Source organism: Equus caballus, chromosome 13 (genome assembly GCF_041296265.1).
Source record: "Equus caballus isolate H_3958 breed thoroughbred chromosome 13, TB-T2T, whole genome shotgun sequence".
Lineage (NCBI taxonomy): Eukaryota > Metazoa > Chordata > Mammalia > Perissodactyla > Equidae > Equus > Equus caballus.
This window is the reverse complement of record NC_091696.1, coordinates 9958724-9972327: the sequence shown is the minus strand read 5'-3', so window position 1 is coordinate 9972327 and position 13604 is coordinate 9958724. Positions and strand designations below refer to the sequence as shown.

At 53.6% G+C, this 13604-nt stretch overlaps 1 protein-coding gene and 1 long non-coding RNA gene across 3 annotated transcripts in view; one reads left to right on the top strand and one right to left on the bottom strand.

Moving 5' to 3' along the window:
* Positions 1–13604, bottom strand: part of ZAN (zonadhesin) — a 33399-nt gene that overhangs the window by 642 nt on the left and 19153 nt on the right. For both annotated transcript variants that reach the window (XM_023655363.2, XM_023655364.2), the window contains exons 26-44: positions 13468–13579; positions 11675–11775; positions 11210–11386; positions 9989–10197; positions 9582–9723; positions 8950–9197; positions 8694–8858; positions 8390–8514; positions 7754–8052; positions 5046–5257; positions 4428–4569; positions 3743–3990; positions 3122–3251; positions 2764–2935; positions 2304–2474; positions 1918–2057; positions 1279–1478; positions 1038–1176; positions 382–522 (exon numbers count right to left, since the gene is read on the bottom strand). In XM_023655363.2, the coding sequence (XP_023511131.2) occupies positions 382–522; positions 1038–1176; positions 1279–1478; positions 1918–2057; positions 2304–2474; positions 2764–2935; positions 3122–3251; positions 3743–3990; positions 4428–4569; positions 5046–5257; positions 7754–8052; positions 8390–8514; positions 8694–8858; positions 8950–9197; positions 9582–9723; positions 9989–10197; positions 11210–11386; positions 11675–11775; positions 13468–13579 (3273 nt within the window). The remainder of the gene's footprint in view (positions 1–381; positions 523–1037; positions 1177–1278; positions 1479–1917; positions 2058–2303; positions 2475–2763; positions 2936–3121; positions 3252–3742; positions 3991–4427; positions 4570–5045; positions 5258–7753; positions 8053–8389; positions 8515–8693; positions 8859–8949; positions 9198–9581; positions 9724–9988; positions 10198–11209; positions 11387–11674; positions 11776–13467; positions 13580–13604) is intronic.
* On the top strand, positions 1580–6948 carry LOC138916982 (uncharacterized). The gene is made up of 4 exons (XR_011424275.1): positions 1580–1700; positions 3118–3417; positions 5641–5788; positions 6460–6948. It is a non-coding gene; the product is annotated as an uncharacterized lncRNA (long non-coding RNA).

The window sequence follows — 13604 nt, the reverse complement described above, 5'->3', positions numbered from 1 at the left end:
TGTTCATCCAGCTGGTTCCCTGGAGCCCAGAGTACCGTCTCGGCCAGTGCCTCTCAAAGAGTGGCAGCCCTGGAATCATGTCCTTCAGTTAAAATGCAGATTTCCAGGTCCACTGCAGACCCACCGAATTTGGATCTCTGGGGGTGAGACCCAGAGTGATATGGAAACAAGCTCTCCCCACCCCAATTCTGCCCGGGCAATCTTGGGCAAAAGGTAAAACTGGGGAACCAGTGGCCCAGAGGCTCAAGGAATGATAACTTTGAATAGAGAAAAACAATAAAAGGTACTGGAGAGGCTTAGAGGAATACGAGAGGGGGAAATAAGAGCGGGGCGAGGCATACAGGGGCCGTGAGGACACAGGGCTTGGGATGAAGTTCTTACCTGGCTTTTCAGGGGGTGGCACATCCCAAGGCTCCGTGCAAAGGTCTCCCCCGTAACCAAGTTCACACTCACAAGTGAAGTGGGGTCCCTGTTCCTGGCACCGCCCGTCATTCTGACAGGGGTTCCGTAGACACGGGCTTTCTGCAGGGATGGGGGAGGTTGGGAGGGGGTTCTAGGAGGAAACCTGCAGCCAGGGAGAGGCGCTGGGGGCTGGGACCCCAGGGAAGACAGCAGCGGCTCACAGAGACTGGCTGGGGTTCCCTGGCCTGGCGTCCAATGCTGGTCTGCACTCAGTAGCCCAGGGCTCTGGGGAAATCGCTCACCCTCTCTGAACTCCATGTTCTTGACTATAAAATGGGGCTGCTGTGCTTACCCCCAAGCGCTGAGTAAGGACTAAAGGAGCTCACAGGAGGCTAATGCTGGGAAAAGGGCCCAGCACAGTGTCTAGCAGATAGCAGATGCTCGAAAGCCAGGTCCTTGCCATTTGCCCCTCCCAAAAAAGGAAGGGAGCCAGTGAAGAGAGCAAGATTAAATGGCGTGAACTTCCTCACATCGATGGGGAGGAGTCGCAGGCAGAGGACTGGGAGGGAGGGTCCTCAGGCCTGGGGCCCCCAGGGTATGGGGGCAGCTGGAGCCAAGGGGCGGTCCGGGCTCACCTCGGAAGCAGCCACGCGTGAAGTTGCCCAGGGTGCAGATCTCCCCAGCGCGGCAGCTGAAGGGCTCACACAGCAGGACCCCCGAGCTGGCACAAATGCAGCGCTGAGAGCAATCCTCAGTCACAAACCTGTCACCCCGCTGGAGTGGGGAGGGGAGAAGGGCGGGGAGGAGAAAGTCGGGTTTCCTCTCTCATGTGGCTGACCCCTCCGCCACCCCAGGCCTCCCCCTCCCAGCCCAGACCTGGTAGTAGATGCCGTTGTGGGTGCAGCCACAGTGGGCCAGGGGCAGGCTCCAAGCGCCGCTGTAGACGTAGCCGGGGAGGCTGGCACAGCCTTCCACACAGGGGCCCTCGCAGTCCCCGGGGGCGGCCAGGTTGGCACAGGAGGCGGGGCAGGGTGTCATACAGCTCTGATAGACAGTATTGGCTGGACACACCAAGGCTGAGGGGACAGAGTTGCAGTCAGAAGGTGGCTGGGCCGGGGCCAGCCCAACAGGTCTGGGGAATGTGCAGCCGGAAGCTAGAAAGGGACCAAGGTCAGCCAACAGAACACAGAGCTCTGTGCTGGCCGGGAAGCCAGGCCAGGGGGCCGGCTTTGGTTGGGTGCCTTTCATCTGGGACATTAAAGCATGTGAAGGAACTGGAGGAGCAAAGATGGGCATTGGTGAGAAGGAGTGGGATAGGGTAACGTGGGTGGGGGTGAGGCTTCCCAGGTCGAGGCAGAGGGGGCGAGGTTGGGAGGACGTTGACAAGGTGAGAGTTGAAAGACGGGGAACCAAGGCGGGAAGCCCGAGGTCGGGGCAGCGGTGGGGGCTCAGAGCAGAGGGTAGAAATGGCTGATGGGGTCAGGGGTCAGCTGCTGGGGAAGATCAGCGCCTCACCACAGTGGGTGTGGTCTCGCCAGCCGGCCAGGGCGGCGCCCGCTTCCTGGCAGATGATGGCATACCCGCTGAGGACCTGGCAGCGCAGTTCCTCCCGCTGTCTGGGGTCCCAGGCGGCACACAGATCAAACACACAGTGCCTGGGGGTGGCGGGGACAATTGGGGGGCTGTCAGAGACAGGAGGCCAGGAGACCCAGCCCTAAAGAAGAGGGCCTGGAAGTCCAGCAGAAAGACATCAGGCCATGTGTGTGTGGGGCGGGTGGGGGGTGGCTCATAAGGAACCGAGGCCACAGAGAGAAAGAAGGGAGCCCAAGGGAGCACAAATCCCAGATGGCAGCAGGACCCGGAGAAAGGCCATTCCCGCATGTCTGGGGTCCTTGACTCACTCGTGGAAGGGATCTGGGGCCACAGTCTGGTGACAGGTGGCAAAAGGGCCCTGGGGGTCCACCAGCACCCCACAAGCCTGGGTGCTGTTGCGGAGCTCCAGCTGCTCCGGGCTGCATTCTGTCACCTGGAAGCCTAACTCCTCCTCTCCATCTTCCTCCTCTGGTATGGCCCTGGGGCAGAGACAGCGCAGGGCCAGGTGAGGCCCCCAGGACTGTGAACTTAGGGGGAGGGAGAACTGGGAAGGGGGCGTAAGGGAGCGCATGCACAGAATGGACGCCCACGGCAGGCGCCCCACAGCCGGTCTGAGGAGAATCAAGCATGGCTGGCTGGCTGGCTGGGCGCGCGCCTTGCGTGTCCTCCTGTGCTGAGATATGGCGTAAGAGAGTGTGGACAGATGTTGGGCTGCTGCTCATCTCCCCGGGGCCTGGGCCTCCCTGCTCAGAGCCCCAGCCCTCTCACCTTGAGACACGGGCAAGGTCTTCCTTGATCTTGACCTCCCAACTGTTGCCAAAGGTGTTGAGGTTCTGGGTGAGGGTGCCATTGGGCAGCATAAACTCGTTCCTCCGGTTCTTGTCGTAGTTCCCACACAGGCCGCGCACAAGCCCCTCGTACATGCTGGGCAGAGAAATCACTGCAGGAGGAGGGGGCGTCCAGAAGTGAGACTCCCCCCTCTTCTCTTTCCCACCCCTCCTGTCTGTTCCCCTGGAACTCGGGGCCTCACTCCCAGCCCACTCGCACCATGTTCAGCCTAAGACGTGGTTTCCCTCCCCTATTCCAGAAACATCCCTTCGGCTCTCCTGTCCCCACTCGCAGGTACCTGCGTTATTTCTTCCATCGAAGCTCACGACCAGCTCAAAGTTGGTGATCAGATACAGGCGATGGCTCCGCATGGTAACCCGCAGATGCTCGTTGACCTTGTAGGGGATGGCCATCTTCTGGTTGTTGACCTGGAGAAGGAAGACGGGAGCCCTAGGGCGTCCTGAATCAACCTGACCGTCTACCACTTTTGCCTCTGCCTCTCTCTGCACATCTCAGTACCTCTCCATGCCGTCACTCTGTGGAACAAGATACCCAGCAGCCTTTGCTATCGCAAGTAGCAGAGGCCTCTCTGAGGTCTGCTCCTTTTGCGGCCCCAGCCCCTTCTTTGCAAAAAGCTTGGCAGAGTTCATGCCCCTGGTGCTTCTTCAGCCTCACTCCACCTTCACCCTGCACGCTCTCTCCTCTCTCTGCTCCTGTCTCTCACCAACCTTTTGCTTAATCCCACTGCCCCTTCTACCTCTCCCCAGGAGGGGAGTGTGGCACTGATTCTGACTTCTAAAACTAGGCAGCCCCTGCAGGGACCCTCCCAGGGAACACAGAGTCCTGGCTTCACCTGCTGCAGGCGGCCCCCCATGGCCCAGCCTACCTCCCCAGACCCTCCCAGCCCCCCGGCTCCTACCACAAGCTCCAGGTTGGTCTGGAGCTGGATTGTATAGCCGTAGACCATCACGAGGATTTCGTGCAGGAAGATGGAGGTGAAGGGGGGAATCATCTTGTTGCGTCCCTCCACGACCAGGGGCTCCACCCCATCGGGGAGCACATCCACGGTCTTGACCAGGGTGTAGGTCATGCGGCCCTGGAAGCGGTAGCTGAGGCCATCAAATGTGCGGTAATGGGGGTCCCCGAAAACTGAGCATTGTTCCGACTCTGCCGAGAAAGGCCAACGCTGAGAAGGCACCCTGCCCGGATACAAAAGTCCCAGAATCCCTCACACGGCTCCACGTCTCTGTCGCCCTCACTCTCAGCCCTGGCCACCCTGGGTACTTGATCTTTCAACTTTCCCCCTCTCCCAGCCCCAGTTAAAAACCTGAGAGGATCTCCTATCGGGGCCCCTCTTTTTGCCCTCAGTGTAGCAAATCCTAGCCAGAGGCATGACTTGCAGGCGGCCTCAGAGCTGGGGAGAGCCAGGATGAGAACAGCGGGTGGCGGGGGGGCGGGGGGGGGGAGATTGTGACGGGAGCCACCACCCTTGCCTGCCCCTGCCGCCCTCTCTCCCCAGAGCATCCCAGCGGAAGCCCTGCCTCTTGCTCCACCTCAGCCCTGAGCACGCCTCTCCCCACCTCCCTCATGAGGGCCATCCTCACTGTCGGGAGCACAGGTGTCAGTGCTGGTGGCGTCGGGCTGGCAGTGGGAACCAGAGGGGCAGGTGAAGGGCTGGCACTGAATAGCTCCTGCTTTGCAGACACATCTCTGGGTGCAGCCATGGGACAGCCAGGTCTTACCCACCTGTAGAAGCCACAGGAAGAACAAGGGAGGGAGCAGGAAGAGCCAGTTCACCCTCTCACCACTACAGCCCAAGTCTACAGTCTGAAAGGTTTAACAGTTACGGGTCTGTTTGCACCTTATGTCCCTGGAGCACCCCCCAGAGGCACTGTGCTTGGAGTCTTACAGATGTTGTTCAGGAGGTACCACTGGACCCATCTTACAGATGAGGAAGCTGAGGTAACAGGGGTCCCTGACCCATGACTGGTACCGTCAGGAGTCGAACCAAGGCTGAGCCTCTCCCACTACATCATGCCACATCCCAGCTGTTTGGATTCCTCAGATCCAAAACCCAAATCATGCACCTCTAGCCATGCCTGGCTGGAGACCAGCCTGCCCTGTCCCCAACCTTCACACCCCAGGGCCAGCGAGACGCCCCAGCCAACGGAGGCACAGAAAAGGAGAAAGCTCCATCCTCAAGGTGTCTTATCTCCACTCACGGGGAGCAAGCCGCCCTGGGCGTCCTTGCAACCGCACTGACTCCAGGGCACACAGTGCTGCTCACTGAGCACGTAGCCGGGCTGACAAACGCAGCCCTCCTTGCAGGTGGCGGGGACTTCGGTGCCCTTGCACCAGCCTTCCGGGTCCTGGCAGGAAGGTGAGCAGGCAGGAACGCAGGTCGTGAAGGTGCTGTAGGTGGGGCACTCCAGAGCTGGGGGAGGGGGAGGGGAGACATTGACTGAGTGCGCCACATGCCAGGTCCCAAGGAAAGATGGGAACAGCAATGGTTTTCCCAGTTCCGCATGGGAGACGGCTGTCGGCCAGCAGCCACCGTGAGCCTTTGATGCATATGGTCAGCAAGCAGGTGGCAGGCATGCGGGTACGAGGTATAACAGGAGCTCAGAGCAGGGAGGCAGTGACTCAGGGAGGAGTTAAACAGAGCCCTTTCAGTAAAAGTGCTTGTGAACCAATGGAAACGTCCACGCATAGGAAGAGCCCGCAACATAAAGATGTCAGTTCTCCCTAAGTTAATTTATGCATTTAATATAACGCCAGTGAAATACACCAACATGATTTCATTTTGTCGTTTAATAGGACAAGACGATATTAAAGTGGAGATGAAGCTATAAACAAATCAGAAAAGCCAAGACAACTCTGAAAAAACAAAGAGTGGGTAGTGAATGTCACCACCAGAAATGAAAACGCATTTTAAACTCTCAAGGATCACGACATTGAGTTCCCAGTAAGTAAAGAAAGATGGAGCAATGCAAGAGAAGAAAAAGCTCAGATAGGGACCCAAATATGTATGAGAATTCAGTGTAGAATAAACTGTGGCATCTCAGTCAGTGGGAAAAGACGAGACTAGTCATTTAATAATGCTGTAAAAAACCAAAAACAACAAAGTCAATTCATATGTCATACTACACATCAGGATAAATCCCCGTGGATCAAACACTTAAATATAAAAAAATGAAATGATAAAAATACTAGAGCCAAACATGGGCAAATTCTTTTTGAACTTCAGAGTGCAGAAGGCATTTATAACTATGGCTTAGAATGCAGAAGCCATAAAACAAAGCCTAGTATATTTGACCCCATAAATACATATATATATTTTTTTTTTTTTTTTTTCTCTGCATGGCAAAAAAAAGAGTCAAAGATGAAAAGAAAAGACCTGGAAAAATTTTTGTAACTCATGGTGTTAATAAAAGGCTACTCTCTGTAATAGATAAGGGACTTCTGTGAAATAGTTCAATAAAGACCAACAAACCAGTGGAAAATGGCAAATGGGTAGGAAGAGATAGTTCACAGAAAGGGAAATTCAAATGGCTGCTAAATATTTGAAAGAATGCACAACCTCCCTCATAATAGGAAAAATGCAAATTAAGACTCTTTTTATTTTTTACTTATCAGATTGGCAAAAATCCAAAAGCAGGATAACGCTCCGTGTTGGCGAGGCTGTGGGGAAACGGACACTCTCATATGGGGCGGGTGAGAATGTAAATTCCTCAAGCCCTGTGGAAAGCCAATTGGCAGTATCTCAAAGCACAAAGGCACACAGTCCTTGACCCAACAATTCCACTTCTAGGAATTTATCCCACAGACAGAAACATACGCATAGAAAATCGTTATCTGCGTAAGGTTATCCACCGCAGCACCATTTGCAATAGTAAAAGATTGGAAACAACTTTGCCAATCGGAAAGTTCACCAAGAGGAGACTAGTCAAATAAATTATGATAAATGAATTATGATGTGATAATGGAATATCAGCTACAAAAGAGAGTATCTGACGCCAAAGGATCTGTAAGCCAGGTTGTTAAGTGATTAAAAACCGCAAAATACTGTGTCTTGTATGCTGTTTGTAAGAAAATAAGGAAAATAAATTACACTTGTTTGCACGTGCATAAATACAAGATCTTTGGAAAAATACTCAGATGCTGCGAAGAGCAGGCTGGGAACTGGGCCCACAGGGTCAGGATGGGAGGGGACTTCGCACTGGGCATCTTTAAAATACTTTTTAAGTTTTTGAACCATGTGAATCTATCACATACTAAAACCACTTTAATCACTGTCGTAAAATTTAAAAGCTTCTGGAATCACATAGCGGTAGTGGTTGCACAATCTGGTGGGGATCCTAAAAGCCAGTGAATTGTACACTTTTAGAGGGGTGAATATTATGGCATGTGAATAATAAAATTTTTTTAAATTTTAAGGAAAGAGCTACAGAAGGATGCCTAGGCGTCTTCCAGGAGGAGAGAAGGAGGAAACTTCCAGCTGCAGGGAGCAGTGTGTATAAAGGCAGGGAGGGGTGGAAAGCGAGGCCCGTGTGGGGAATGGGGTCATGCGGTGCAGGTCATGCACAGGTGCCCGGAAACAGGGGTGAGAGAGGAGAGGCCGGGGTAGCTTGCAAGATCCAGTACATCTCAGAGAGGAGCTTGGACTTAATCTTTCAGGCAACAGCCATGCAGGGGGCTAACTCGATTACACTTCCTTTGGAAAGGCAGCGTTGGCGAAGGAAGAGACGAGAAGCAGCCCGCGCTCTCTTGTTGGCAGGGGCCCTGGCTAAGAGGTTACTGTAAACGGTTCACATCAGAGACATGAAAGAGTCAGAAATAGGTCGGGAACCAGCGGAAAGGAGCTTTAAGGGATACACAGAGGGGAGCAGGGCTTGGGAGCAGTTTTGGGGTGACCATAGGGGACACTCACGGCAGAAGCTGCTGTTTCTCCAAATGGGGGGCTTGAGCCCCTGGGCCTCGCAGGCGGCCCCGAAGGCTTGCAGAGCCTCGCAGAGGAGATGGTTTAGCCCTCCAAACTCACAGAGCTTGTATGTACAGCCGAGCAGGAGGGGTTTGACAATCACACGGGTGGCGCACTCAGCCCAGGCCGGAGCGTGAAAGGCCGCTTCGCATTCCTTCTGGGCTGTCACTAGGTCAGCTGGCCTGCAGTCTGTAATCGGTTTCTCCTGCTGTTCTGTTGGGGTCACCGTCTGCTCATCTTGTTGGCATCTGGGAACGGAAGGGGGTCATCACAGGGACAGCCACTGCCCCACCTATGACAATGATTTGGCACTCCCAAATGACCCGAAGACCTCTCTGTCTTCCCCGCAAGCTGCTCTGAGCTCTGGCCAGCCTTCCACACAGACTTGGGCTCCTCTCACATTTCAAAGCCGAGAAAGGAAGACATCCATGTTTCCCCAAATAGATTCCTGGGACCCGGAAGCCACTGCCGTCAAGTTACACACATACAGGAATGCTCCTGTCTTCCTATCCTGGGTGTGCCAAACAGTCTAGAATGCCAGCTCATGCTCCTATGAAAAGGCAGAGAGTCTCCGGGGACAATTACTTTGGGTCGGACTCCTTATCTCGCCAACTGTCCACAAATTGGGTGTCATTCTCGGCCAGCTCGTCACTGGGCATCATTAGTTCGTCCTCTTCCTCTCCGTTGAAGTTCCCGCACATGCCACAGACCTGGGGGGACACGGGATTTTTGAGCACCAGGGGAGGTAGAGAGCATTTTCATTGGCGCCCCCTCTTCCAGGGTAAAGAGACAGGCACAGCCCTCCTCCCTTCTGGGAAGTGACCTCATCAGTGTGGCATCAGCCCCTGGAGGCTGACTCTCCTAGAGAAGAGCCAGGTGTTTTCCCCACCTTTTCGTAATAGGCTCTAGGGAGTTTGATCTCTAAGAAACCATTGCCGTCGAACTTGACTTGCACCCCGATGTTAATGCTGAGCACGGTGTAGGCACCCCTGGCAGTGATGCTGACGCCCCGGATTTGGGAGGTCAAGGGGAGGCTGACTTGTGTGCCATTGATCTACAGAGGAGGACATGGGAGAAGGAAGAAGGACCAGAGCCCTCTCCCCAGAGCTCACGTCATCCCTCCCTGCCCACGCCACCCAGCTCACCAGCACACGGTGGCCCTGCTGCAGGGTGACCAGGAAGCCAAAGATGTTGACGTTGAGCTGGCGGAGGTAGAAAGTGGAGGTTTGGCCTTCCCGTTCCCCATTCTTGCCAGTGATCTTGAAGAAGGGTAGGTCCATGGTGGAGTGGCACACTTTGACCAGGACGTAAGTGCAGGTGCTCCCCAAGGCATGGTAGGCGCCATCGAAGCTCACGTAGTTGGACTCCTCCAAGATACGGCACACTCCCATATCTGAAGGAGAGAGAGGGGGCTGAGGATGGCCCAGCCTCGAGCAAGAATAGGTGTTCTCCCCACCTTCAAGGAAACGCTATGAAGGGGGTGGGGAGGGGGTGCCTGCAAAGGGAAGGAAGACAAAGAAAAGACGAGAATCGAAGCACAAGGGCCAGCAGGTGTGAGGCGTAGGGTGGCGCGGGTGTTATTCTGCCAGGGAGAGACTTATAACAGCCCATCTAAGTTCACAGGCGCTTCGGAGAACCAGGGGTGAACCCCGAGAAGCCCTTCCTGACAGCGCAGGGGTCGTCTTTCCCCGCCAGAAGCTCTGCAGTACAGCGGGACTAGGAACCCAGAGAGGGTGTGAGGGGGTGAGCTCTTCTGGGCAGCTGTGGGTCCTCCTACCTGCGGCCCGGCAGCGCATCAGCCCATCCAGGGGCCAGCACATCTGGCTAGGCTTGCACGCCGTCTGGAGGCAGGAGATGTTGTGGGTGGAGCAGGTGCAGAGCTTGGAGCAGGTGTTGTCTGTGAACCAGCTCTCCCCGACCTGTGGGGCGTGGGCATCAGCGGAGCCAACAGAAACTTGGAAGGCGGAGATGGACGGGAGGCTCCCCCAGGCCGGGCCCCCACGAGGCTCACTCCACTTGGGTACTCTCCTCCATCCCTAGCCTTTCTCAGCCTTTCGGCTTCTGGACTTGCTCCTCAGCCCCTAGCACTGCCCGGCCCTACCCCTTCTCTGGCTCTGAGCCTTCCTGCCCCCATACTCATGGAGCCGAGCAGGGCAGTGTGCCCCCTGCGGTCTGGCCTCTCACCGGGTGGTAGGAGCCCCACTGGTCGGTGCAGCCACACTGGCTGAGGGGCACACAGGAGACCCCACTCAGAACGTGCCCTTTCTGGCACTCGCAGCCCTCAGCACAGGGCAGCGCTGCCGGGCAGTCTTTTGGGGTGGTCAGGCTGAAGCAGGTGACTGGGCAGGGGTTGGCACAGCGGCTGTAGCTGCTGCCCGATGGGCACTTCAGAGCTAAGAAGAAACCAGTGTTAGGAAGGCAGAGTGATTTCCATCTCCCTGACCTTGGGACATGAAGAGTTCCCGGGAATATCCATCAGATGAATGGATCAACCAAATGGGCTTAATCCACACAAAGGAATATGATTCAGCCCTAAAAAGAAGGAAATTCTGGCCACACTGCAAAATGGATGAAACTTGAGAGCATTATGCTGAGTGAAATAAGCCAGTCACAAAAGGACAAATACTGTGACTCCACTCATGGGGGGGTCCCTAGAATAGGCAAATTCATAGAGACAGAGGGGAGAATGGCGGGTGCCCCGAGCTGGGGGAAGGGGGTATGGGCGTTAGTGTTTAATGGGGACAGTTCAGAAAGATGAAAAAGTTCTGGAGATGATGGTGGTGATGGTTGCACAACAAGGTGAACATACTTAATGCCACAGAATTGGACATTTAAAAATCGTTAAAGTGGTAAATTTCATGTTACGTATCTTTTACCACAGTTGGAAAAAAAACGTTCCTGGAGAGCCAGCCCTGGTGGCCCAGTGGTTAAGATTGGGTGCTCTCACTGCCGAGGCCCAGGTTTGTTTCCCGGTCGGGGAACCACACCACCTGTCTGTCAGTTGTCATATTGTGGCGGCCGCTCACGTGGAAAACTAAGCTAATAACTAGGAAACACAACCATGCACTGAAGCTTTAAAAAAAAAAAAAGTTCCTGGGAAAGAGAGGGAGAAAGGGAACAGAGCTGGCCCAGGTAAGCAGAGAAGGAGGCAGTAACTAAACAAGGGAGGAACTTTTCAGTGAGGTGAGAATCAGATGGAGGAGGCTGCCAGGGCAGGGAGACTAGCAGAGAACGGGAGTCGGGCTTGGAGCAACTGGAGAGCCAAGAAGGGAGGAGGGTCCCAGTGGCGGCTGAGGGTCAGGCTGTGGAGGGAAGGGCAGAGGAGCAGAGTTCAGGGAAAGGAAGAGAGGACAGGGCTCCGGGGCTCTCCTCCAGGCTGCGGGGGCGGGTCATCAGGTCACTCACGGCAGAAGGTGCTATTCCTCCAATCAGGGGCCCTGCCGGCCCGGGCGCACAGGGACGCATAGGCCTGCAGGGAGCGGCACAGGGTCAGGGGGTCGCCCTTGCTCCCACACTGGCCATACACACAACTGGCGAAGCTGGAGTGTGGTGGCACCACCTCATGGCACTGGGAGAAGGGACCTGGAAGATGAAACAACACTGGTGTGAGAGAGGAGAGGAAGCTTGGGAAGGGAGCAGAACCATGCCGCTGCTTTGGGGGGAATTCGACATCCATTTTGATCAAAATCCATATTTATCGAGAACCCGTCAGCCTCCCAAGAAGGTGAAGGCAGCCTCGGCATGCCATTTGCCTTCCTCCTGATCGTCTATCTATGTCGTGTCTCACTCTCCCTCCCTCCCTCACCAGTCCCCCTCCTCTGTCTTCCGCCCTAGGGGAAGGAGAAGGGGCCAGCAGGGGATGTGGCTCACCCACAGGGTTCATTAAGATATCACAGTTCTTATTCCAGGTGTCTGCCGCTTCCTTCTCCTGGCATCTGGAGGGCTGGCCACCAGCGCCACCGACAAAGCAGCTGGATGAGGAGAGGGGGAAGGGCAGGAGTTAGGACTGGAGAGAACTTCCCCAAAACTGAAGCCACAGTGGAGAGGGAGACAGGGCGGGGAATAAGGACAGGAGAAGAGAACAAGGTGGTGCCCTCAAGTAGGAAGGTCAGAGGCTGCAGCAGGAAGGAAGAAGGTCAGATCTCAAGACAGCTAATTTGTGACAAAGGAGCCAAGAACATACAGTGGAGAAAGGAAAAGTCTCTTCAATCAATGGTTGGGAAAACTGGACAGCCACATGCAAAAGCATGAAAGTAGACCATTATCTTACACCATATACAAAAATTAACTCAAGATCAATTAAAGACTTGAATGTAAGACCTGAAACCATAAAACTCCTAGAAGAACACACAGGCAGGACTCTCTTTAACATCAGATAGCAGTATCTTTTTGAATATCACGTCTCCTCAGGCATGAGAAACAAAAGAAAATAATTAACAAATGGGACTACATCAAACTAAAAAGCTTCTACACAGCAAAGGAAACCATCAACAAAATGAAAAGACAACTTACCAACTTGGAGAAAATATTTGCAAATCATCTCTCTAATGAGGAGTTAATATCCAAAATATGTAAAGAAATCACACAACTCATCAATGAGAAAAACAAACAACCCTATCCAAAAATGGGCAGAGGATATGAGCAGACATTTTTCCAAAGAAGATATACAGATGACCAATAGGCACATGAAAAGATGTTCAAGATCACTAATTATTGGGGAAATGCAAATCAACACTGCAATGAGATATCACCTGACACCTGTCAGAATAGCCATAAATAACAAGACAAAAAATAACAAATGTTAGAGAGGTTGCAGAGAAAAAGGAACCCTCATACACTGTTGGTGGGAATGCAAACTGGTGCAGTCACTATGGAAAACAGTATGGAGATTTCTCAAAAAATTAAAAAGAGAAATACCATATGATCCAGCTATTCCACTTCTAGGTATTTATCCAAAGGACAGGAAAACACTAATTTGAAAAGATATACGCACCCCTATGTTCATCGCAGAATTATTCACAATGGCCAAGACTTGGAAGCAACCCAAGTGCCCACAAACAGATGAATGGATAAAGGAGATGTGGTATACATATACAATGGAATGCTACTCAGCCATAAAAAAGACAAAATTGTGCCATTTGTGACAACATGGATGGACCTTGAGGGTATTATGCTAAGTGAAATGTCAGACAAATGTGGATGACTTCACTCATATGTGGAAAATAAACAAACACATAGATGAGGAGAATAGATTGGTGGTTACAAAAGGGGAAGGGGCGGGGGAGGGTGTAAGGAGTAAATGGGCACATGGTACAGTGATGGATGGCAACTAGACTTTTGGTGGTGATCACGATGCAGTCTATGCAGAAGTTGAAATATAACGATATACACCTGAAATTTATATAATGTTATAAACCAGTGTGACCTCAATTAAAAAAAAAAACAAGCAGATTAGATCTCAGGAGAGACTTCCTAAGAGGGCTCTGCAGGGAGAGGTCAGTAAGCACGGGAGAAATCAGCCAGCAAGGGCATGGGAGGTCAGAGCAGCACCTCCTCAACCCCAGGCTCGGAGATTGGGACACACAAGGACACCTCTGGGCTGCCCACAGAGGCTCCTCTCCAGTCCAGCTCCCCGAGCCTGGCTGCCCCCCTTTCCAGCTCACCCTGGCTCAGAGTACTCATTTGACTTCCAGGAGATCCCCAGCTGGACAGAGCTGCCTACAGGCCTTTTATGCGGACTCAGAATGTCGTCCAAACTGTTGTTGTTGTAGTTCCCTGGAAGAAGGAGCGGTTAACAGAG